A 25,649-nucleotide genomic window follows, 5' to 3' on the forward strand; every position below is an offset into this window, starting at 1 on the left:
CTCTTCACCCTCCTGACGCATGACTGCGCTGCAACCTACAGCGACAACCGCATAGTGAAGTTTGCTGACGACACGACTCTGGTGGGTCTCATCACCAAGGGAGACGAGACTCAATACAGGCTGGAGGTTGACCTTCTGACCACGTGGTGCAGGGACAACAACCTCCCGCTGAACGTCGACAAGACCAAGGAGATTGTTGTGGACTTCCGGAAGGGTCACACCCAACACCTGCCGCTGACCATCGACGGTGCTGTGGTGGAGCGAGTGAGCAGCACCAAGTTCCTGGGGGTGCACATCAGTGAGGATCTCTCCTGGTCCACCAACACCGCATCACTGGCGAAGAAAGCCCAGTGCCGCCTGTACTTCCTGCGGAAACTCAGGCAAGCGAGCGCTCCTCCGGCCGTCATGACTACGTTTTACCGTGGCACCATTGAGAGCGTCCTCTCCAGCTGTATTGCTGTTTGGGGTGGCAGCTGCACTGACTACAACTTGAAGGCCCTGCAGCGCATAGTGAACACGGCTGGTAAGATCATTGGTGCTTCACTCTCCTCCTTGAAAGACATTTACATCTCCCATCTCACCCGCAAGGCGACCGCGATTGTGAGTGATGTGAGTCACCCCGCTCACTCTTTGTTCGATCTTCTGCCCTCTGGGAAGAGGTACAGGAGCCTGCGCTCCCGCACCACCAGACTCAACAACAGCTTCATACTCCAGGCTGTTAGGATCCTGAACTCGCTCTGCGTAGCGTCCTGTACTTTTGCGCTATGCTTGCTGGTTCCATTTTGCTCCTCTTATTTATTGTGTTATCTGTTTATTTATTATTTATTCATCACTCTTAATATTTATTGCTTGAATTTTTGCCTTCTTGTTTTATATTGTGTCGCTTACTTGTATGTCTATCGTGTAATATGTCTCGTCACCGTGGGATAGGAGAACGTAATTTCGGTTTCTTTGTGTGTTTTGACATGTCAAGAGATTGACAATAAAGCTGACTTTGACTTTTGACTTTGATTTTTAGTATAGTTGATCACTTCACATGCTTTGATATCTTTATCTTGAACATATTCAAAACATGAAAAATAGAGAGAAAAAATCAAATAAAGTAACTAACACTTTAAACCGCCATATCCTCTGAACATGTCCTCTGTCACCAGGATGACATAAAGGACGAGAAATTCGATCGATGGATTTAATGATTTGGAGTGACACAAATGGTTTGATAATATTGTTGTTTATGTGATAGTTATTTAAAATATAGTTTATATATCGTTGTATGGGCCTGCGGAATAATTTGAACTGCGGCGCGGCACACGGCATTGTTGACAAAGGACAATCAATGGATTTAATGAATTGGAGTGACACAGATGGTTTTATAAACGTGTTATTTATGTAATCGTTTTTTTTAAATAATTGAATGTTACATCAGGCCCGTTCTCAGCTCCTCATTTGTGTTTGTCACGTTAGCATACCGTATCGTTTAGCCCAGGGGTGGGCAAACTTTTTGACTCGCGGGCCGAACTGGGTTCTAAATTTGGACCGGAGGGCCGGACCAGGAGCAGATGGTATAGGCGTTGTGTGAAGTCATATAAGCGACCTGTAAAGGTCATTGCATAGAAGATCTTGGCCTTTAGTAGGTAGTAAAGCATGGATATTCCAAACAAGTTTTTTGAAAACAAATGCATTTATTAACAGCATTAAAAAAAAAATAATTCACTAAAAAACTGCTATCAGTGATTCTCATAAAATACGACACTGTTATTATGAATAACAATCTCCATCACTTCAGTGCCTGCAGGTCAGATTAATGAAAGATGTTTATCTTATGGGATCACATCAAACGGCAAACATTCTGACCAAATATATCATCTTGAAGAATCGGTGAAAGCATACATCCAAATAAAGTAATCAAAACAGCAACACGGTGAGGGGTATCTGAAAATCAGATCAGAGTTTTAACTCGCAAACACCTGGTAACAGAGGTGAGGAAACGGGAAACACCTCCTTAAAGTAAGCCTTAAGAACTTTACAGGTTAAGATTAGTCGCAAATAGGTGGTGCATCAATGTCCTTGAGCATCCTGCATTGTTTGAAAATGAGAATGGTCGCTAGTTTCAATCCCTGCTATGTGTACAAATCATATTCAAAATGCATTTTTTTACAATAAACTTGAGAGCCTCCCGTTCATTTTCAATGGGAACAGTGTTGTTGGTGTCCCTTTTTTGCTAGTGCGTCATATAGTCTGGAGTAAAATTTGTTGTGGCAATTCTTAGGCGAGATCCGAGGTATTGGTCCGTTTACCTTGATCTGTGACGGGTTGATGTTGATGTGGCTGAACGTCACGTCGCGTACGTCGAGACAAAATTGCCACTCTTTTTGAAACACTCGGCACTCACTTCTTTTTTTCGGGCCACTCATTTTAATGGAAGGATTCCAGGGGAAGGTTTGTGGGTGGCTTTAGCGCAAAACTGCATCTGAAAGCTCAGCGCGCAAATTATAAGAATGCTGTCGTCAAAGCCCACGCTCTAAATTCGGGACTGATACGAATAGAGCGAGAGTGCGCCAAGTCCGTACTACTGAGTACGTACACGCACTTGTGAGTGTGCACCGAGCTTTCTGACACGGCTTCCAGTAGTAAATGCGCAGGCGAGCGCTTCGCCATCTACTGGGAAAACGCAGTCATTGCAGGCAAAATGACAAAAAAAAAAAAGTTTAATAATACAATTTGTTCAGGGTTGGCGGGCCGGATTAAACGGTCCCGTGGGCCGGATGTGGCCCGCGGGCCGTAGTTTGCCCACCCCTGGTTTAGCCTGTTGTTGCTCGTTCATGTCTGTTCTTGGTGTTCGATTTTGTCGAATAAATTGCCCCCCAAAATGCGACTTATACTCCGGAGCGACTTATATATGTTTTTTTTCACGTTTTTTGGCATTTTATGGCTGGTGCGACTTATACTCCGGAGTGAGTTATAGTCCGAAAATTACGGTAAGTCACTCATTATAAATCGCCCGCCCACCCAAACTATGAAAAAAAACGCGTTTTATAGTCCGAAAATTACGGTAATTAATTCCATCGATTCAATGGATACAATTTTGTTTTTCATTTGCTTGTATTACAATTTTATAGATTATTTATTAGTGTGTATTCATTTAGTATTTTTGTGAATAAAAAAAAAAGCAATATCCCACCGGCAGTGGCGTGCTGGGACAATTTTTCAGCCCCGGAGTTTCCCAAATCCCACCGGCCCAATGGGAGGCACACAGAATAATAGAATAATACCTCTATTATCCCTACCACTATGTCACTTGACTCCACTATTTAAGTGCTGACAATGGGTGACTATAACAGAAAATAAAAGATAATAATATAGATGATAAAAAAAAAAAATAATAAAACACCTAACTAAGATAGTCAGTAGGCTACTATAGCATTTGAATTGTGTTTTATATTGCATCATCAATATTATTTTGCATTACTAAAACGATATGTAGTATATTTATCTTCTAAAATGCAAGGTGAATAGCTAGCAGAGCATCCAAGCCTGATATTAGCGTACTAATGAGCCCGTGTTGTGCCCTAAGCCCCTAACCTGGGCTTTTTACCATTTTCATCTGCAGTTGGTCTTCTTAAAAACATATTTGTGAGTTTTGCACAGTTGGCAGCAGCATCCTGTAAAGTCTTCCTTTTTTATATCCGAGCTTTGTCAGCCCCACCGGGCTTTTTTCTGTCCAACGTTTAATTCCCCTGCTACACCTCTTCCATACACCTAGCGTCATCCAGGTATGAAGCTAAATTGGATTCTATCAACTTCAATAAGTGCGGGGGGAGGGGAGTTTGAACATGCAATGGTATACCCCAACGTTAGGCACATAAGAAAGAACTGCGATGCAAAAAACGTCATTGGGTGGTAGCCCATAAATGATGGCCCAGCTCCACCCCTATATTGAAGAGTCTTCCCTTCAACTAGCGGCATCGAGGCGCACAAGCTAAATTGAACTCTACCAATTTCAATGAGTGATGGGGGTGCGTGGGGTAAAGGTAAAGGTGGGGTAAAGGTACACGTAAAGGTATCTCCCAACTTTAGACACGGAGAAGAGAACTGCAATGCAAAAGGGGTGTTGTAGGTCCTAATATGGTGAAATTGAAAATGGACTGAATTAAAATCATGAATTAAACTTGAGTAACTTGTAGCCTGTAAAATGATGGCCCCCACCGGCCCCACATTGGAGCGGCCCTCCGGGAAACGTCCTGACTCCTGATTAGCCAGCACACCATTCCACAAAGGAGACATTGATGTACCGTATTTTCCACCCTATAAGGCGCACCTAAAAACTTAAATTTTTATCTAAAGTCGACAGTGCGCCTTATGGTCCGGTGCGCCTTATATATGGATCAATTGATGAATTTGTTGATCCATACTGGTTGTACACAGTGCTCTGCCAAAATGTTTTAGTATGTTTTAGTACGACTAGTAAATCACAAGGTCGCATCGCTTCCCAACATTACGGTAACTGTAGTCAGGGGGCGTCACCGAATAGCTGTTGTACCCGCGAGGCTATTTAATTCCAAAATACCGTATTTTGCGCCCTATTAGGCGCACCGGGTTATAAGGCGCACCTTCAATGAACGGCCCCATTTAAAACTTTGTCCATATATAAGGCGCACCGGACTATAAGGCGCATAAAATAGAAGCTTTACTGCAACAAACTGAGGTTGACTAGGGGTGCGGTATGCACCCACTAGCCAATAACCAACGAGCCCTCTGTAAACAATCGCGTTTCTAAAACGATCTCCTATAAAATGATTGGAACCGACTAAAGTTCAATCTAACGCATTGGTACTACTTACCTATGTTTCCCTTCCATATCGACCCGTAGATTTACTCGAAACATTAACAGAGCAGCCTATCTTGACATGAAATAGCCTCGCGCGTATAGCAGCTATCGTTATAGCATTAGCCATCCGCAATTTCCCATGAGCCTCAGCTCGCAATCTCCCATGAGCCTCAGCAAAGTGTAAACAATCGCGTTTCTCAAACGATCTCCTATAAAATGATCATAACTGACTAACGTTCGATCTAACGCATTGGTACTACTTACCTATGTTTCCCTTCCATATCGATCCGTAGATTTACTCGAAACATTAACAGAGCAGCCTATTTTGACATGAAATAGCCTCGCGCGTATAGCAGCTATCGTTATAGCATTAGCCATCTGCAATTTCCCATGAGCCTCAGCTCGCAATCTCCCATGAGCCTCAACAAAGTGTAAACAATCGCGTTTCTCAAACGATCTCCTATAAAATGATCGGAACTGACTAAAGTTCGATCTAACGCATTGGTACTGCTTACCTATGTTTCCCTTCCATATCGATCCGTAGATTTACTCGAAACATTAACAGAGCAGCCTATTTTGACATGAAATAGCCTCGCGCGTATAGCAGCTATCGTTATAGCATTAGCCATCCGCAATTTACCATGAGCCTCAGCTCGCAATCTCCCATGAGCCTCAGCAAAGTGTAAACAATCGCGTTTCTCAAACGATCTCCTATAAAATGATCGGAACTGACTAAAGTTTGATCTAACGCATTGGTACTGCTTACCTATGTTTCCCTTCCATATCGATCCGTAGATTTCACATACCGTTTTTTTCCATGTATAATGCGCCCCCATGTATAATACCCACCCTAAAAATGGCATGTCGATGCTGGAAAAAAGCCTGTACCCATGTATAATACGCACCCAATTTTTATTTATTTTTTTTAAGTCCCAATGATCGTCACACACGCATCTGGGTGTGGTGAAATTTGTCCTCTGCATTTGACCCATCCCCGTGTGATTTTGATCCATCCCCTGGGGGAAAGGGGAGCAGTGAGCAGCAGCGGCGCCGCGCTCGGGAATCATTTGGTGATCTAACCCCCCAATTCCAACCCTTAATGCTGAGTGCCAAGCAGGGAGGCAATGGTTCCCATTTTTATAGTCTTTGGTATGGTCTTAACTAGGCTGGATGTATCTTTTTTGTTGGCGTTGATTTCTCCGACTGCCCATAAAGGCACCACCGCGATCAGTTCGGTTAAAATTAAAAGAGGAAAGTGACGTGTGAAAAAGGCGGCTCTGTATAGGAGAGAAGTTGAAGAGGAATAAAAACACCCTTGGAAACCAAAACTTACCCCTCGTTGTGACTCGGAGCCGCAACAAATGTTTCAGATTTGTGTAGGGTATATTGTGACAGCAAACGAGCAGGTGATCGAGCAAGCGTCTGATACGAGAGCATTGCGTTCGTATGGAGCGTGTTTGAAGTGAACAGCAGAGACGAAAGGAACAAGGCAAAGTGTTGTGAAATAAAATATTACCTGTAATACGCATTTTGTTATTTGCTGATTGTATTAAACTATCACATTCATTGTCACTGACAATTTGTCAGTCAAGAAGAGGACTATACGCATCGGATCCATAGTGCGCATGCGCAGTGATACTGCCTCCGTATGACGTCCAGTCCGCGATGGAGATTAAAAAACAAACAATATTTGACAATAACACAGGTTTCTGTTCCTGATTTTGGTAATGTCACCCTGTCTTTTTGTTCCACGTCTTTGTCGGTCAGTCTTGTTGTTGGTTTTGTTAGAGAGTTATGTTAGTTTACCAAGTCTGTGTTTTGAGTTCCTCCAATGAACCCTGGTCCAAGCTGCACTTGGTCGCCCTGCTCCTTTCCACACTCCATCCATGAAAAGATTTTCTTCAAAAATTGTTGTACCATGATTTTCTTACAAAAAAAAAAAATTGTACCCATGTATTATGCACACCCCAGATTTTAGGACAATAAATTAGTTAAATTTTGCACATTATACATGGAAAAAAACGGTATACATATAAACAAATTATAAAGAACACAGAAAAACTATACTGCAATAATAGGAAAAAGTCCTTTTCCAAGAATTCACTGTATATGGCTGCTTGTGACGATCATTGGGACTTTGTCCACTGACTGTTGTTTTCTTTTACTTGGACTTTGATGTCATGCATCCATTCTGACTAAGTCAGAAACTCCACTTTTTCCTTAGTAACTATGTATCTTCTCTTCATCTGTTTGTATTCCTAAAGTACATTGATTATAACTTTGTCTCGAAAATTTGCAGTTTCTCCTGTTGAGGAGCAGCAAAAGGACAAGCACGCTGATAGTGATCTGTCTGACAGGTGTGTTCCAGTTTCCCTCACTGTTATCACAAAAACACAAAATCCCGCCGAATCGGCCACTACAAGTTAATTAAAGGCCATATCATAGAAATGTGTCTTTAAACGTGTCTTAAATGTTTCTACTGAGGTACCAGTTCTAATATCCATTGGTAGGGCATTCCAAAGCTCTGGAGCCCGAATAGAAAATGCTCTAGACATTTTTCTGGCCCTCTGGGTCACTAAAAGACTAGCGTTTTGCGAACGAAGGTTACGAGACTAAACGTAAGGAACAACTAGGTTGACGAGATATAAAGGCGCTAAGCCATGCAATGCTTTATAGGTTAATAGAAGAACCTTGAAGTCACATCTGAAATGAACCGGGAGCCAATGTAAGTTGGGTAATATTGGGGTAATGTGATCAAATTTTCTTGTCCGTGAGAGCAGCCTTGCAGCAGCATTTTGTACTAACTGTAGACTTTTGATGCTGGACTTAGGAACACCAGAGAATAATGCGTCACAGTAGTCCAGGCGTGACGTAATAAACGCATGTATAATAGTTTCTGCATCACCGGTCGAGAGGATCGGACAAATCTTAGCAATATTCAAGATTCAAGAGTTTTTATTCGCCATGTTTGAGCGTGCCAAACAAGGAATTTGACTTCGGTAAAAACACACCCTCTGTTCAACATTTAGGTGACTAACAACATTCAGGACATGTGAATAATGGCAAAAACAGTGTAGACAAATTCAAAAAGGTGTGAAGAGCAGGATGTTATTGCACAGTAATGTCTCTGAGACTCTGAGTGGTGTGAGTTCATCAGAGCAACAGCCTGGGGGAAGAAGCTGTCTCTGTGTCTGCTGGTTTTGGCGTACCGAGCTCTATAACGCCGTCCGGAGGGAAGTAGTTCAAACAGACTGCAACCTGGGTGGGAAGGGTCTGTAGAGATGTTCCTTGCCCGATTCCTGGTCCTGGACAGGTACAAGTCTTGGATAGATGGGAGGTTGATTCCAATGATCTTTTCTGCAGTTCTGATTGTCCGTTGTAGTCTGTGCTTGTCTTGTTTGGAGGCCGATCCAAACCAAACCGTGATGGAGGTGCAGAGGACAGACTGGATGATGGCAGTGTAGAAGGTCTTCAGAAGCTCTCGCGGCAGGTTTAACTTCATGAGCTGTCTCAGTAAGTACAGGAATTCAGGAGTGATGGTGTTGAATGGCGAGCTGAAGTCCACGAACAGGATCCTGGCGTACGTTCCTGGGGTGTCCAGGTGGTGCAAGATGTAGCGCACTCCCATGTTGACCGCATCATCCACTGACCTGTTTGCCCGGTAGGCAAACTGGAGGGGGTCAAGCAGGGGGCCCGTGACATCCTTCAGGTGGTTCAGCGCTAACCTCTCGAACGATTTCATGACCACAGATGTCAGTGCGACGGGTCTATAGTCATTCAAACCTGTGATGGCGGGCTTCTTGGCCACTGGAACGATGGTGGAGCTCTTGAAGCACAAGGGCACCTCACACAGCTCCAGAGAACGGTTGAAGATCCGTGCAAAGGTGGGCGCCAGCTGCTCAGCGCAGACTTTCAAGCAGGAAGGTGACACGCCGTCTGGGCCCGGTGCCTTCCTGGTCTTTTGTCTCCGGAACATCTGGCGCACTTCCTCCTCGCGAACCTGGAGTGCGGACAGAGCAGTTGTGGGGAGAGGTGAGTATGTAGATTGTGCTGCAGGAGGTCCCGTTGTGTGGGAGGACCGATCAAACCTGCAGTAAAACTTGTTTAGCTGGTTAGCAAGCCTTGGGCTCTCTACAGGACGGGGGGTTTGTTTCTTGTAGCCCGTGATGTTCTGCAGACCTTTCCACACTGTTGAGGGATCAGGATTGGCAGAGGTGTCTCTTCAGGTTCTCCCCGTAACACCTCCTGGCTTTCCTGACCTCTCGGTTCAGTGTGTTTCTGGTCTGCCTGAACAGCTCGCGGTCGCCGCTCCTGTAGGCCTCCTCCTTGACTTTGCGCAGCCTCCTGAGGTTTGGTGTAAACCAAGGTTTGTCGTTGTTGTACGTGCAGAAGGTCTTAGTCTGCACACACAGATCCTCACAAAAACTGATGTATGATGTGACAGTGTCAGTGAGTTCATGCAAGTCTGAAGTTGCAGCTTCGAAAGCTCCCCAATCGGTGCAGTCGAAGCAGGCTTGGAGGTCCTGCCTTGACTCCACTGTCCACTTCCTCACAGTCCTCACCACAGGCTTAGAAGTTTTTAGTTTCTGCCTGTAGGCCGGGATCAGATGAACTAGACAGTGGTCCGAGAGTCCTAAAGCTGCACGAGCCGCAGAGTGGTATGCATCCTTGATCACGGTGTAGCAGTGGTCCAGAGTCTGTGCCCCTCTGGTGGGACACGTTACGTGCTGTCTGTATCTGGGGAGTTCGTGTGCGAGGTTCGCCTTGTTAAGATCACCCAGAACAATGATTAGTGAGTTTGGTAGAAGTTTCTTCATGTCTGTTACCTGGTCAGCCAGCATCTGCGTGGCTTCACTCGCACGTGCGTGTGGTGGGATGTAAACAGCCGCCATGACGATCGAGGAAAACTCCCGTGGTGAATAGAACGGCCGGCAGTTTATGAAAAGTGTTTCTAGGAGAGGGCTGCAAAACTCTTTCAACACCGTGACATCAGTACACCAACGTTCATTAATGTAGAAACAGAGACCACCTCCCTTTGATTTTCCGGAGAGCTCCGCGCTGCGATCTGCTCGCATTAGCCTGAACCCGGCTAGCTCCACGGCGTGGTGGGGGGTTCGTTCGCTAAGCCACGCTTCCACAAAGCACAGCGCGGCGGATCTGCTGAAGTCCGTGTTCCTTGAAGTGAGGAGCAGCAGTTCATCCATCTTGTTCGCCAGCGAGCGGACATTCGCCAGATGAATTGACGGTAGGGCAGAACGGAACCCTTTCTGCCTCAGCCTTACGAGTGCTCCGGCTCGCTTTCCGCGCCGCCGTCGTCGCGCTAGCTTGTACAGCACCGCCGCTCCGGCTAGAATCTCCAACAAACAGTCTGAATCGGAGAGAACAGAAGAGAAAATACCAGAAGAAGTCTGTCCGATGTTTAACAGAGCTTATCTGGTAAAAGTGATCCGGGATGGACAGCAGAGGACACAGAAAACACACAAAATAAGACAAATAAACAGAGAGCGACTCCCCGTGGCTGCCATCCGCGGCGCCATCATATTACGAAGGTGAAAAAACGCAATTATGGTTATATTCTTAATGTGCTTTTGAAAGGAGAGCGTTTGGTCAAATATTACCCTAGATAGTTACAGTATCGCTCTGAGTGATAGTACGGTTATCTATACTTATGGTGGTTTCCTTAAATAAGTGTTGATAACGAGCTGGACCAATTATCAACATTTCAGTTTTATCTGGGTCAAGGCGAAGGACATTGAGAGACATCCATTGTTTGATCTCTGCAAGGCACGCCTCAAGATTACAGCAGTCCCGCGGATCTGTCATCGATAATGGCATATATAATTGAGTCTCATTCGCGAAACATGGAAAACTAATATTATATTTACGTATTATGTCACCAAGCCGAATCATATAAATATTAAATAGAATTGGTCCGAGTACCGATCCCTGTGGGCCACCACATGTAACATTATAGAGCTCAGAACGCATTGCCATGGACCACTCGGTGTGTCCTGTCTGATAGATAGGAATAGAACCAGCCTAATGCTGACCCTGAAATACCAACACAGCTTTTAAGACGCTCTAATAAAAGCACTGTTAAAGGATTCCTCACAAACACAATGTTTGAAATTGTCAAATAGTAAAATATTGTCTTTGTTTAATTTCCAACTATTGACATACAAGCAAAGCAAAATTTATATAGACCACCACGGTTTGACACCGAGTGGACTCAGGAATATTTTTTTCCTAGTGCACATACAGATACGTATACAAATCAGTGCCTGAATAGGGCTTTGAGGTGCCGGCTATAGGTGGTCCATGACTCAGCTCCATACAACAGGGTACGGAGGACAACAGCCCTGTAGACCAGGAGCTTGGTTTGGGCCTTTAAATCCCGGTCTTCAAAGACTCTTTTCCTGAGTCTCGCATACGCGAACAGAGTTGGTGCAATGATGCATCCCTGTTTCGCACCAGTTTCTACTGTGAAGAGCTTGGACTCCGAGCCGCTGTTGGTGAGCACTGTGGCTGACATGCCATCATGTAGAAAGTCAAAGTCAAAGTCAAAGTCCGCTTTATTGTCAATCTCTCCACATGTCACAACACACAGAGACCGAAATTACGTTTTTCTCTATCCCACGGTGACGAGACACATAACACGATAGACATACAAGTACGCGACACAATATAAAAACAAGAAGGCAGAAATTCAAACAATCAATAGTAAGAGTGATGAATAAATAATAAATAAACAGATAACACAATAAATAAGAGGAGCAAAACGGAGCCAGCAAGCATAGCGCAAAAGTAAAAAACATCATAAACAAAAAGGCACAAACAATAAATACCGTTTTTTTCCGTGTATAGTGCGCCCCCATGTATAGTACGCACCCCTAAAAATGGCATGCTGATGCTGGAAAAAAGCTTGTACCCATGTATAATACGCACCGAATTTTTATGATTTTTTTTTAAAATTTTTTTTAATTTTTTATTTATTTTTTATTTTTTTTTAAGTCCCAATGATCGTCACACACGCAGGGAGGCAATGGGTCCCATTTTTATAGTCTTTGGTATAGTCTTAACTAGGCTGGATGTAATTTTTTTTGTTGGCGTTGATTTCTCCGACTGCCCGTAAACGCACCACCGCGCTCCGTGCGCATGGAGCGTGTTTGAAGTGAACAGCAGAGAAGAAAGGAACAAGGCAAAGTGTTGTGAAATAAAATATTACCTGTAATACGGATTTAGGTAGAGAACTGAACTCTCGCTCTTTATATAGCTGACGTGTCTTGCTCATCCGTTCTGCGCATCTGTAATGGCGGCCTCCGTATGATATCCGGTTTGCGTGTGTGCGAGAGCGAGAGAGAGCGAGAGAGAGAGCGTGCGAGAGAACGCTCAACCGTAGCGCGCCGCCGACCGCCCAACTGCACCGGGCTGGCCGATTATTGTGACAGAGCCGTCGCTGAAATTTAGAAGATATTTTTAAAGTCCTGATGTACTTTCTAAAATTTAAGTGGACCTCAGTGCGCACTGCGCAGGGAGCTTAATTTGGTGCAGCGCGCCGGGCGCTCACCGTGGCATTGCTTAAAGAGCGCCTTTGTGTTTTAGGATGAACAGCAGAGACCAAAGGAACAAGGCAAAGTGTTGTGAAATAAAATATTACCTGTAATACGCATTTTGTTATTTGCTGATTGAAACTGCTAATTAAACTGTGAATTGAAACTAATAGGAAGAAAACAACTCTCGCTCTTTATATAGCTGACGTGTCTTGCGCATCCGTTCTGTGCATTTTATATCACAACACTTTGCCTTTCTTCTCTGCTGTTCACTTCAAACACGCTCCATGCGACCGCAATGCTCTCGTATCAGACGCTTGCTCGATCACCTGCTCGTTTGCTGTCCCGTGCACGGTGGTGCGTTTACGGGCAGTCGGAGAAATCAACGCCAACAAAAAAAATTACATCCAGCCTAGTTAAGACCATACCAAAGACTATAAAAATGGGACCCATTGCCTCCCTGCGTGTGTGACGATCATTGGGACTTAAAAAAAAAAAAAAAAAAAAAAAATTAAAAAAAAAAAATTTTTTTTTTTTTTTTTTTTTGTACCCATGTATAATGCGCACCCCGGATTTTAGGACAATAAATTAGTAAAATTTTGCGCACTATACACGGAAAAAAACGGTAATAAGAGTAATAATAAATAATAAATAAACAGATAACACAACAAATAAGAGCCAGTGTGCCTCAGTATCCTGCCTCATGGCAGCCGTACCTTGTTAGTATACTCCACAGGGCCTGGCGGTCTTCAGTGTCAAAGGCCTTTGTCAGGTCTATGAAGGCCATGTACAGAGGCATTTCTCCTGGAGTTGGCGTGCCGTGAAGATCATGTCGGCTGCACCTCTGGATGGACGGAAACCACACTGTGATTCTGGGAGTATTTCCTCAGACAGTGGTAGCAGTCGCTTCACCAGAACACGGGTAATGATTTTGACTGTTGTTGACAGGAGTGAGATGCCCCTGTAGTTTCCACATTCTGCCTTGTCCCCTTTCTTAAATATGGTCACTATTAAAGCATCTCTGAGCTTTGAGGCAGGCTCTTCTTTTTCCCAGACCTTGAGGAGGAGGGTGTGGATGTGGTACAGGAGCTCTGGTCCACCTTCTTTTAGGATCTCTGCTGGGATCCCATCTGGACCGGTGGCCTTGTTGTTCCTAAGACTCCTGATGGTATCTTAAACCTCTGTCATGGTGGGACGTTCCCCCATGTCTTCTCTGATGCGACTCTTGGGGATGTGGGTGATAAAGTCTGAGTCTGTTATGCTGTCACGGTTGAGGAGTTCCTGGAAGTGCTCCTTCCACCGCGTGTTGATGGACTCATTGTCCTTCAGCAGCTCCTGCCCGTCCTTCGACCGCAAGGGATTCTGGCCACGGTAGCTTGGGCCATAAACAGCCTTGGTAGCTCTGAAAAAGCCTCTGATATCACCAGAGTCTGCCAGTGTCTGGATTTCCAGAGCCCTTTCTGTCCACCAGGAGTTTTTGAGTTCCCTCACATGGCTCTGGACTTCCGCCTTAGCTCTGGAGTGAGCCGCTCTTTTGATCGGGCGTTATGTCATTTTGCCAGGCATGAAAGGCTTTCCTTTTATTGGAGATGAGCTGTTCTATCACACTGTCATTGTCATCTAACCAGTCTGATGTATTTTGGACTGCATTATAAAGTGCACTGTGGTTTTTTGAGTAAATTATAAGCTTTTAAGTGCGCCCTATAGTGCAGAAAATACGGTACTACAGATGCAGTATTTGTTTTGAGGATTCTGATGATAAAGTACAGAGAGGGTCAGAAGGAGCTGCATTGTGTCTTTGTAGATCTGGAGAAAGCATATGACGGTCCCCAAAGAGGAACTGTGGTATTGTATGAGGAAGTCTGGAGTGGCAGAAATGTGAGAGTGGTACAGGATATGTACGAAAGTTTCAGGACGGGAGTGATATGTGCTGTAGGAATGACAGAGGAGTTCAAGGTGGAGGTGGACTGCATCAAGGATCAGCTCTGAGCCCCTTCTTGTTTGCATTGGTGATGGACAGGCAGACAGATGAGGTCAGACAGGAATCTCCATGGACTATGATGTTCACAGATGACATTGTGATCTGTAGTGAGAGTAGGGAGCTGGTGGAAGGAAATCTAGAGAGGTGGCAATATACCCTGGAAAGGAGGGGAATGAAGATTAGCCGAATGAAGACAGAATACATGTGTGTAAATAGGAGGGATCCAAGTGGAATGGTGAGGATAGAGGGAGTAGAGATGCAGAAGGTAGAGGATTTTAAGTACAACAGTCCAGAGCAGGGGTGAGCAAACTACGGGCCGCGGGCCACATCCGGCCCACGGGACCGTTTAATCCGGCCCGCCAACCCTGAATAAATTGTATTATTAAAAAAGTTTTTGGGTCATTTTGCCTGTAAGGACTACGTTTCCCCAGTAGATGGGGAACCGCTCGCCTGTGCATTTACTACCGGAAGCCGTGTCAGAAAGCTCGGTGCACACTCACAAGTGCGTGTACGTACTCAGTAGTACGGACATGGCGCACTCGCGCTCTATTTGTATCAGTCCCGAATTTAGAGCGTGGGGTGTGACGACAGCATTCTTGTAATTCGCGCGCTGAGCTTTCAGATATAGTTTTACGCTAAAGCCACCCACAAACCTTCCCCTGGAATCCTTCTATTAAAATGAGTCGGCCAAGGAAAAGCAAGGTGGACACAGTGCCGAGTGTTTAAAAAAGAGTGCCCAATTTGGCTCGACGTACGCGACGTGACGTTCAGCCACATGAACATCAACATCAACCCGTCACAGATCGAGGTAAACGGACCACCTCGGATCTCTCCTAAGAATTGCCACAACAAATTTTACTCCAGACTATGACGCACTAGCAAAAAAGGGAGACCAACAACACTGTTCCCACTGAAAATGAAGGGGAGGCTCTCAAGTTTGTTGTAAAAAAATGCATTTTGAATATGATTTGTACACATAGCAGAGATTGAAACTAGCGACCATTCTCATTTTCAAACAATGCAGGATGCTTAAGGACATTGAGCATACTGCATACTTTTCAGCATACATACTATTGATGCACCACCTGTTTGCGACTAATCTTAATCTGTAAAGTTCTTAAGGCTTACTTTAAGGAAGTGTTTCCCGTTTCCTCACCTCTGTTACCAGGTGTTTGTGAGTTAAAACTCTGCTCTGATTTTCAGATACCCCTCACCCTGTTACCGTTTTGATTACTTTATTTGGATGTATGCTTTCACCGATTCTTCAAGATGATATATTTGGTCAGAATGTTTGCCGTTTGATGTGATCTCATAAGATAAACATCTTTCATTAATCTGACCTGCACTGAAGTGATGGAGACTGTTATTATGAATAACAGTGTCGTATTTTATGAGAATCACTGATAGCAGTTTTTTAGTGAATTATTCTCATTATTTTTTTAATGCTGTTAATAAATGCATTTGTTTTCAAAAAACTTGTTTGGAATATCCATGCTTTACTACCTACTAAAGGCCAAAATCTTTTATGCAATGAGCTTTACAGGTCGCTTATATTACTTCACACAAACACGTCCATCTGCTCCTGGTTCGGCCTTCTGGTCCAAATTTAGAACCCAGTTCGGCCCGCGAGTCAAAAAGTTTGCCCACCCCTGGTCCAGAGCAACGGAGAGTGTGGAAAAGAGGTGAAGAAGCACTTCCAAGCAGGGTGGAACGGGTGGAGAAAAGTGTCAGGGGTAATGTGTGATAAAAGCGTATCAGCAAAAATGAAGGGAATGGTGTACAAGGCAGTGGTGAGACCAGTGATGCTGTATGGTTTAGAGACAGTGGCACTGGGAAAAGAGTCTTTGATGTTTGCTGCTAATGGTTGAAAAAAAAACCACCACGTTGAACGTTCAAAGACCTAACGGCAACCTGGAAAAGTCTGGGATCATGGTTTCATATGTACCATATGCTGCACACTGAACCAAACACGGCATCAAAGGCCAACAAACACACCTTTCCTGAGGCAAGCATATAAAAACAAATATAAAAACTTTGCCAAGGACTACCTGGACAAACTACAAGCCTTTGTGGAAAATGTTTTCTGGACGAACTAAACAAAAATGATGGCGCTTTATAGCAATGTATGCAAAAATTGAATGGATGCAGAAAAAGAAGGGGTGCCAATACCAATACAGCGCTCAGTGAAGAGGCTCTCTGCACGCCGCTGGCTGCATTCCAATTCCATTCCGGATATCTAACTGCAGGACAACCCCTGGAGGTCGGCTTACTGGAAAGATTGGCAGCACCAAACTTCTAGCGAGGAGGCCGACCCTTCTGCTCTGTGTGGCTATTTAAAGCACCTCTTTTCCGACAGGGAGCTGAGGGCATAGGGCAGAAGGATAATGTAAGAACCCTTACAGATTTTACGTAATTGAATATATAACAATTTATGAACAATTCAGCTCACATAAATCCTTTCGGAACGGGTCGTGTTTGCGTATGTTAGTTCGTCCAGAAAACATTTTCCACAAAGGCTTGTGGTTTGTCCAGGTAGTCCTTGGCAAAGTTTGGGAGCTTAAGATCAGGGGGTGCTTTGAGAATAATTGTCAATTTCTGTCTATGTGAAGCCCTTTGAGACTGCTTGTGATTTAGGGCTATACAAATAAACTTGACTTGACTTGACTAGTGACTAGAGATGCACCGATCCGACTTTTTCAGTTCCGATACCGATACCGATGCCGTGGCTTTGCGTATCGGTCGATACCCGATACCGATCCGATATTAGGGTTGACTTAACAAGCTACATAACTCTACATGTGGAACAGAAAAGACCAAAGGCAATGGCATCAGGCAGACTACACAGTTCTTTGCTCTAAATTAGGGGTGTCCAAACTAACGGTCCAGTTTTTATTGGCCCGCAGCAAATTCTGAAAACATAATTGAATATGGCCCGCACAAGAAGCTTGAGCTCAGCTTCTCAGTTTCCACACTAGATGGAGCTCGCCACACAAAGCGTTTGACGTCCCATTAACACCCCCCCCCCGGAAGAGAAGCGAACACGCAGCGTTTGACATCCGATTAGCATCCCCCCCCCCCCCCATTCGGGAGAGAAGCGAACGCGCAGCCTTTGACGTCCCATTAGCAACCCGAAGAGAAGCGAACGCGCAGGGTTTGACGTCCGCTTAGCAACCCGGGGAAGAGAAGCGAACGTTCGCTCCATGTTTGCGTTTGTTTAGAAAACTCTCGTGGCACGCGGCACACGTGCTGCTGACGTATGACGTAGCCCGCGTCCCAATAGATTAAGGAAAGTATCGGCTCACAGATCGGCTGTATTTTCCGATACCCGATCCATCTATTTTGTTGATATCGGGGCCGATATCCGATCCAGATATCGGATCGGTGCATCTCTACTAGTGACTGATGAAAGAAATAGACATACGTGACAGGGCAGAGAGGTAGCTCATTTCTTGCTCTTAAGTCAGTCATGAAAATGCGAATTATTTTATGGGTTTTTCAGGTTTATGAGGTTGAAATGGGCTTAAGTAGGTGTCCACATGCATTTTGAGGCTGTTTGATTCCTGTTATTTTGACATTACAAACAATATCTGTACAATGATTTCCAATGGGGAAATTGTGATCGCTTGATTCAGTGATGTTCTCAATCAAGACATGAAGGGAGGGGGGCGCCATATTCCTCATTAAAAGTGGATGTTTCTGAAGGCATTCGTTGTTTCATTATTTTTCCAAAGTTAATGGATAAATTAGAAAATGCTAACTTTTTCAAATTTTCTTGATTAAAAAATACATTAACTGGGATGGTTAGTGAAAAATGGACTATCGTAACTTTTGTGTCACTTTAATGAGGTTTACTTTAATTGAAGTAGTTTCATTTCTGTTTGAGCTTGACTCAAATCCCCTTCCTTCTTCCAGCTGAAGAAGAAAACACCCACAGCCTTCTTGCAGACAGAACCTGCATGTGTACAAGGATCTTTGGCACTTTCTTTCTGAAAGAACACAATATATTTACCACAAAATGGTTAAGTCAAACTAAATCAAATTAGTCGCGAATATAACGAATCGTCATTTCATTGTATGTTTAAACACTTTATAAACATTTTTAAGTTAATCTGACTTTTTGAAACATTCTTCAGGGCTTCACTAAAACTCAAAAGGTCACAAAAAACTACTGTAAATGTGTCACGGCTCCGCTCTGCACTCACCGTGTTGGCCTGCTGACGCACCCTTGCACTGGTCCGCAGGGCGCACATATCCAATGTCACCTGTGCCCTTGTTACCGGCTGATTAGGGCGTGTATTTAGACCCTGCAAGCCCATCAATCTGCGATGGTTCGTCTGCCTCGATACACATATGCCTGCCACCTGACTCGTCTATGCCACCTGATCCGCTGGGTAGTGCGATGCCGGTTTCCTGATTTGTTGTTTAGCGAAAGCCTGTTTTATGATCTACTATAGACTCTGTGTGGCTTGTCCTTCTGCCTAGCCCCGACCACGAGCTTGCTATGTCCGTCTGCTTCAATGACGCACGATGCACGCTCGCTGACCGACTCGTCAGCTTGCCTCGTTGTCCTGCTCTGCTGGCATTCCAGCACTCCTCATCTTCTTCAACCTCTCCCCAAATAAAGAGCCCGTGTTGCATTTGGTTGTCCTGCCTCGTTTGTGACAAAACGAAGCGCAAATCAGAGATATTGCTGATCCAGCTGACACAAACGAAGTGGAAGAGTGGATACGTACCATGACTGCGGGAGGGTTAGGGTTAGGTTGAGATAAACCGTGGTTAGAACTGGTCTTACAGGTCTAAGCCAATCAGTGGCAAGAATACTGATCACGTTCCCATTGGTCTCGTCTCCTCTACCGGCAATTGTGTGCTGTAAAATCATATGGGCAGACAAAACCCCACGCTCCAAGTGACGCTGCAAAAAGTCGCGATGCATGGAATATATCCTCAATATTTGTTTTCATAAAAATCCATGGTGCACCGAGGCCACAATAGGTGAAGCGCGAAGTGGCGAGGGATCACGGTATACAGGTTAGTCGTTTTGCCATCTGACGTCCGAACGGAGACTCTGCAAACTTTTCAAATAACTTTTATTTGTGCCTCGTCCTCCGGGGAAAAGCTAAACCAAATCCACGCCGTGGACATCCCCACCAAACTTTAAGGAAGACCCAAGGTTGACCCATGTCACCTTGTGAAAATTACCACAAGTTGTTTGCCTTATTCCGGCAAACAGCTTTCTGGAAATATCTAACGTCTACACTGGAGCCTCAATTTAACGGTCTGATAAGGGGAGAAAGGTCTGAGAGCTGATGTCTGTTAAATTGAAAATTGACGTTTTGTGTCAATACTTCTCAAGAGGTTGCAATCTTATTTACTTGAAACTGACTGGAGATAGAATGTCAAGAAGTAAGTCTACTTCTTTTTGCAGACCAACTGGGCCCAGCAAGCGACAACAAATTCCAAATACCTCTGAGGATCGTAAAGTAAAAAAGAAACCTGGACCTAAACCTGGCTGGAAAAACAAGTTCAAACCCAAAGGGTAAACTCATTGCATGTCTTACGATTTCTTAAATACGGACACACACACACACACACGCACGCACGCACGCACACGCGCACGCGCACACACACACATGCACATACATAGAGAGAGAGAGACACACACACACACACACTTGTTTTAAGGAGTTGAAAGTGAAATTGTAATGGGTCTTATGGACGAACCTCCATTACTATTGTTGGATTTGGTCCACAATTTGGGAAGCGCGCTATTCGCGCCTCACGACATAAGCCAGAGCCAATCCTGTTATCCAATTTACTCACTGCGTGTTCATTTTCTTTTTCAGTTTTAGGAAAATACTAAGACAGCAAAACAAAATTAGACTTACACAGGTTGGTTGAGTTCAATCACAATTCTTGTTAAGAAAAGGCAGCGTTCAAGGTTCTTTGGTCAGCTTATATTCAGTTGCACATGCTGGTGTGGGCCGAGTTTGATGGGTGATGAGTCTATGGGGTGGGGCAAGTTTGCAGGAGAGTTTGATTCCCTGGGAGTGGGTGCTGGTTCGGTGAGAGCGATCCAGGGCGCTTGCATGTGTTTGCTCACATGTTGAGCTCTTGATTTGGCGATGTTGACAAAGGACGAGGAATTTGATCGATGGATTTAATGATTTAGAGTGCACATATGGTTCGATAACATTATTGCTTGTATAATAGTTATTTGATATATAATTTATTAGGGGTGTAAATCGCGGGTTTTGTCACGATACGATATAATATCGATATAAAGAACTACGATACGATATTTGCCGATATCTTAAAGCCTGCTGCGATTCATTCACGATATATCGCGATATAGTGCTCTACGATCGATTTTTTTATTTTATTTTATTTTTTTAATAAAAAATATAGAACAATATTCTGATTTACAACAATTCATACGCAAAATCAACAAGGTACTGCAAACTCTTTATTTAGGAAATTACAAGAGTATTGTAGTATACAAATTGCTTACTTTAACACTGAACTTTGATGTCGTGTTTTTTCTTTAAATGTGTGGCGAGATTTGTGCTCCCTGAATATTTGATCACCGCATGGCAGGATTTACAAACTGCACGTGTCTTGTCCAAAGTGCTTCCAAACGAATGACTTGAAGCCTAAAGGGTAGCAAATTTCCTCGTCTTTTTGGACACTAGCCATAGCACCAGCCCAGGAGCCGCGTACTAGTTGTCGACTCCCCTTTCACGTGCAGCAACGTCGCACACTGCTCCCTGTTCCCGGAAAGAGGAAACAAGCAACAATGAACTGGATTTCAAAATAAAGTCGCGTCTAATGTCCGAGGTCAAACACGGCGATATAAATCGATGTTTACCTTTAGCATCGATGCCAATAAATCGTAGAGCATTATATCGATTAATCGATGTGTATCGATGTATCGTTACACCCCTATAATTTATATATCGTTATATGGGCCTGTGTAATATTTTGAAGTGCAAGAGCCGTCAGCGGCGCGTACGCATTGTTGACAAAGGACGATTGATGGATTTAATGAATTGGAGTGACGCAGATGGTTTTATTAACGTGTTATTTATGTAATAGTTTTTTGACGTCAAGGCCGTTCTCAGCTCTTAGTTTGTGTTTTTGTCACGTTAGCATACCTATCGTTTAGCCTGTTGTTGCTCGTTCATGACTGTTCTTAATGTTGGATTTTGTCGAATAAATTACCCCCCAAAATGCGACTTACCGTTTTTTTCCATGTATAATGCGCCCCGATGTATAATACGCACCCTAAAAATGGCATGTTGATGCTGGAAAAAAGCCTGTACCCATGTATAATACGCACCCAAATTTTGACTCCTACTTAAGTACGTGAACGTAAAATTATTTCAGAAAAAAGATCATCTTTGGGAACAACCGGATGTTATTCTGCCGGTCAGTATCACTGCGCATGCGCTAGCATACTCAATAGTGAAGAAATGTTTCGGATTTGTGTAGGGTACATTGTGAGAGCATACGAGCAGGTGATCTAGCAAGCGTCTGATACGAGAGCATTGTGTTCGTATGGAGCGTGTTTGAAGTGAACAGCAGAGAAGAAAGCGCATCTGTAATGGCGGCCTCCGTATGATATCCGGATTTTAAAAAAATAAAAAATAAATAAAAAATTTAAAAAAAGATTTTTTTTTTTTTGTACCCATGTATAATGCGCACCCCAGATTTTAGGACAATAAATTAGTTAAATTTTGCGCATTATACATGGAAAAAAACGGTATACTCCGGAGCGACTTATATGTTTTTTTTTCGCTTTTTTGGGCATTTTATGGCTGGTGCGACTTATACTCCGGTGCAACTTTTAGTTCGAAAATTACGGTATAAAAATGCCTAGTTATGTCTTCTTTATTGATTTGGTGTGCAGGTATAATGATATGCTTAAAATGTTTCTTTTATTGATTCAATATGTGAATATACTTGTCTGCTTATGTACTTTATTCAATGAGGTTTGAGCATATCTGTTTTTGTAGCTAGGCTGGACATTTTGTATTTCGACCCCATTCCTTATCTATCCCACACTCCTCACATGGCAATCTAATGCCTGCTTTGATCCTCTTGTGTGCTAAGAACCCTGTTTCACAAATCATAGCTGAGACAGGGAGGACCAGCATAATGTGAAGCTGCTGGATGTTCTGTGGGAGACAGACAGAAATAAGTAAATTATGCATTCAAGCACTGTGGGTTAGATAGCATAAAAGCTAATATTTATTTATTTTATTAAATGTACTTTATTAGTGTGAAGGCGATGGTTATGTTATTCTACACCATTTACTTTCTTCTTCTTCTTCTTCTTCTTCTTCTTCCATTTTATTCTCCTCACTTTTTTGCCCTGCTACTACTTCCACATAATTCAACCGATTCACTCCATTCCACTTTTGACGTATTCCAAATATTCACAAGATGAGCGCTTCCATTTCTCTCATTCCGAAGATTTTCCGTTTTCGCAAAATTCGCAAATTTACGACAAATTTCTCCCCGTTCATTCTCAATGGCACATTCAACATTTCCCATTTTAAGTTGTTCCAGTTTGAAATCCACATCATTCAGCACATTTAAATCACATTCGGGAAATTTTTCATTTTTCACCTCTAATTTTTACATTTTTCAACCGATTCAACGCATTCCAACTTTAAACTTTTGCCTACCTATCCCACAACTTACCAAATTTTCAATTTTTGAATTCACGCCAAATTCTCCAAAATTTTGTTCTTCCCCTTCTAATTTTGACATGTTTTCACCCATTCAACCCGTTCTAACTTTCAACTGTTCATCTTTTGCTTACCTATTCCAAAACTTCCCACTTACCAAAAATTCTCAATTTGGACTATAAATCACGTCTTTTTTCATAGTTTGGGTGGGGGAGCGACATACTCAGGGGCGACTTATAGTAAATTAAAGTTAAAATTAAAGTCCCAATGATCGTCACACACACACATCTGGGTGTGGTGAAATTTGTCCTTTGCATTTAACCCATCCCCGTGTGATTTTGATCCATCCCCTGGGGGAGAGGGGAGCAGCGGTGCTGCGCTCAGGAATCATTTGGTGATCTAACCCCCCAATTCCAACCCTTAATGCTGAATGCCAAGCAGGGAGGCAATGGGTCCCATTTTTATAGTCTTTGGTATGACCCGGGCGGGGTTTGCACCCACAACCTTCCAGTGTTAGGGCGGACACTCTACCACTAGGCCACTGAGCTGTTCTGAAATTATTCACAAATTTTCAAAATTCAAAATGTCGTGTAGCAAGGGATTACTGTAATCTGAACTGCAACTGCGCTGCATAAGCGGCGGTGTTTTACATAAAGGACAAAGGATTCGATCACGGGATTTAATGACTTGGCGTGACAGAGATTGTTTGATAAAATTGTTGTTTATAATTATATGGGCCTGTGGAATATTTTAAAGTGGAACCGCCGTCAGCGGCGCGCACCCGGCATTGTTGACATAAAGGGACGATCGATGGATTTAATGATTTGGAGTGACACAGATGGTTTGATAATAATATTGCTTATATAATAGTTATTTGACATATAATTTATATATCGTTATATGTCTGTTCTTGGTGTTGGAATTTGTCGAATAAATTTCCCCCAAAATGCGACTTGTACTCCGGAGAGACTTATGTATGTTTTTTTCACGTTATTGTGCATTTTATGGCTAATCCAACGTATATTCCGGAGCGATTTTTAGTCCGAAAAATACTGTGCTGCGTCCTCCTAAATCAATTTAATAAATTATATTTATCATCTACATGTGTTTATGATACACATGTCAAGGGGGGAAATTCATCTTGCTTGCAGATGTTTTACAGTACATTTGATTGTTCCTTCCATTTATCAAGTTTAGTGCCTAGCAATGTCATCTTCTGTCAGCTCCTGCTTGTTGTTTGAGTATTGTCTGTAAATTGCATCATAGATATCAGAAATACATATATGTACAAATTCTATGAACAAAACATATACCGTTTTTTTCCGTGTGTAATATTTTTTTTTTTTTTTTTTTTAAGTCCCAATGATCGTCACACACGCAGGTAGGCAATGGGTCCCATTTTTATAGTGTTTGGTATGGTCTTAACTAGGCTGGATGTAATTTTTTTTGTTGGCGTTGATTTCTCCGACTGCCCGTAAAGGCACCACCGCGATCAGTGCGCACATGTGAAAAAGGCGTGCGGACGTGAAAAAGGCGGCTCTGTATGGGAGAGACGTTGAAGAGGAATAAAAACACCCTTGGAAACCAAAACTTGCCCCTCGTCGTGACTCGGAGCCGCAACAAATGTTTCGGATTTGTGCAGGGTACATTGTGACAGCAAACGAGCAGGTGATCGAGCAAGTGTAACACTTATATTGTTTTGGACAGTGCTTACAGTAATTTAGATCAAGGACCAATTCTAAGTTCGGCTATATTTGTAGTGGTGATAGAATAAGCGAAATAAATGACCACAGACCAAGGTTTGAATTGAACTGCCGGCTTATTTTAGAAGAGAAAAAATAGAGAAAAATAGTTGACATACAATTTACAACAATAGACCTACAATTTACATTTAAACTCAACGTTAGTTGAAGAAAATAAGTTTCCTTTCAGTAAACTTTTCAGTTAAAGAATTTCAATTAAAACCCGGGTTGTTTTATTAATTCTAAGGTTCAATCAGTTTAGTTACCTCACTTTGTGTTGTTTGAATAATATTCAATACGGGTAAGTAATTCGAAAACAATAGTAAATCTAATTTGAGTTCAGTAAAGCCACTTTTAAATTCCCTCGATTTCACTGGTTTTGTTCACACCAATCAATATTTCAATAACACCATTTCAGCATCATCGTATATATAGTTCACAAAAAAATTAAAGTGACAAAATGTACAAAACTCAAAACAATTCAGCAAAAGACTGAACGACTTTCGTTAACCAAATGTCTCTATATCCCTTCAGTTTGTTTCTCCTGCTTTGTTCCTGAAGAGTCAATCAATCCTTTCCGAAATCCACCTCGGTGTAGCAGTGGGGAAAAAAATATGGATAGATCCTACCAGGTTCGATGAACCTCGTCCAGCAAGTGCTCTCCGCTCCTGCGTGAAAAAAAAATTCAAAGGCCTCTTTGGTGGCTCGCCATCTTGCGACTCGCACAAGAAATCAGCTTCGTTATTAGTTCAGAGGTTTCCGAACCAACTCTCGTGAATCCAGTCCTGTCCCGCACTTAGTGCATCACCAAGGTGAAAAAAGTTTGGAAACAGAAAAATACCGTTTTTTTCCGTGTAT

The 25,649-nt window shown here is 43.2% G+C and overlaps 1 protein-coding gene across 12 annotated transcripts in view; it reads left to right on the forward strand.

Annotated features, from left to right (window-relative positions):
* Positions 1-25,649, forward strand: part of znf276 (zinc finger protein 276) — a 130,216-nt gene that overhangs the window by 19,149 nt on the left and 85,418 nt on the right. For 10 of the 12 annotated variants that reach the window (XM_061283786.1, XM_061283787.1, XM_061283791.1 and 7 more), the window contains 2 exons: positions 7,128-7,185; positions 19,785-19,895. In XM_061283786.1, coding sequence (XP_061139770.1) covers positions 7,128-7,185; positions 19,785-19,895 — 169 coding nt within the window. The remainder of the gene's footprint in view (positions 1-7,127; positions 7,186-19,784; positions 19,896-25,649) is intronic. The other 2 variants (XM_061283788.1, XM_061283790.1) reach the window with 1 other exon arrangement.

This window comes from Syngnathus typhle, linkage group LG7 (assembly GCF_033458585.1).
Source record: "Syngnathus typhle isolate RoL2023-S1 ecotype Sweden linkage group LG7, RoL_Styp_1.0, whole genome shotgun sequence".
Classification (NCBI taxonomy): domain Eukaryota; kingdom Metazoa; phylum Chordata; class Actinopteri; order Syngnathiformes; family Syngnathidae; genus Syngnathus; species Syngnathus typhle.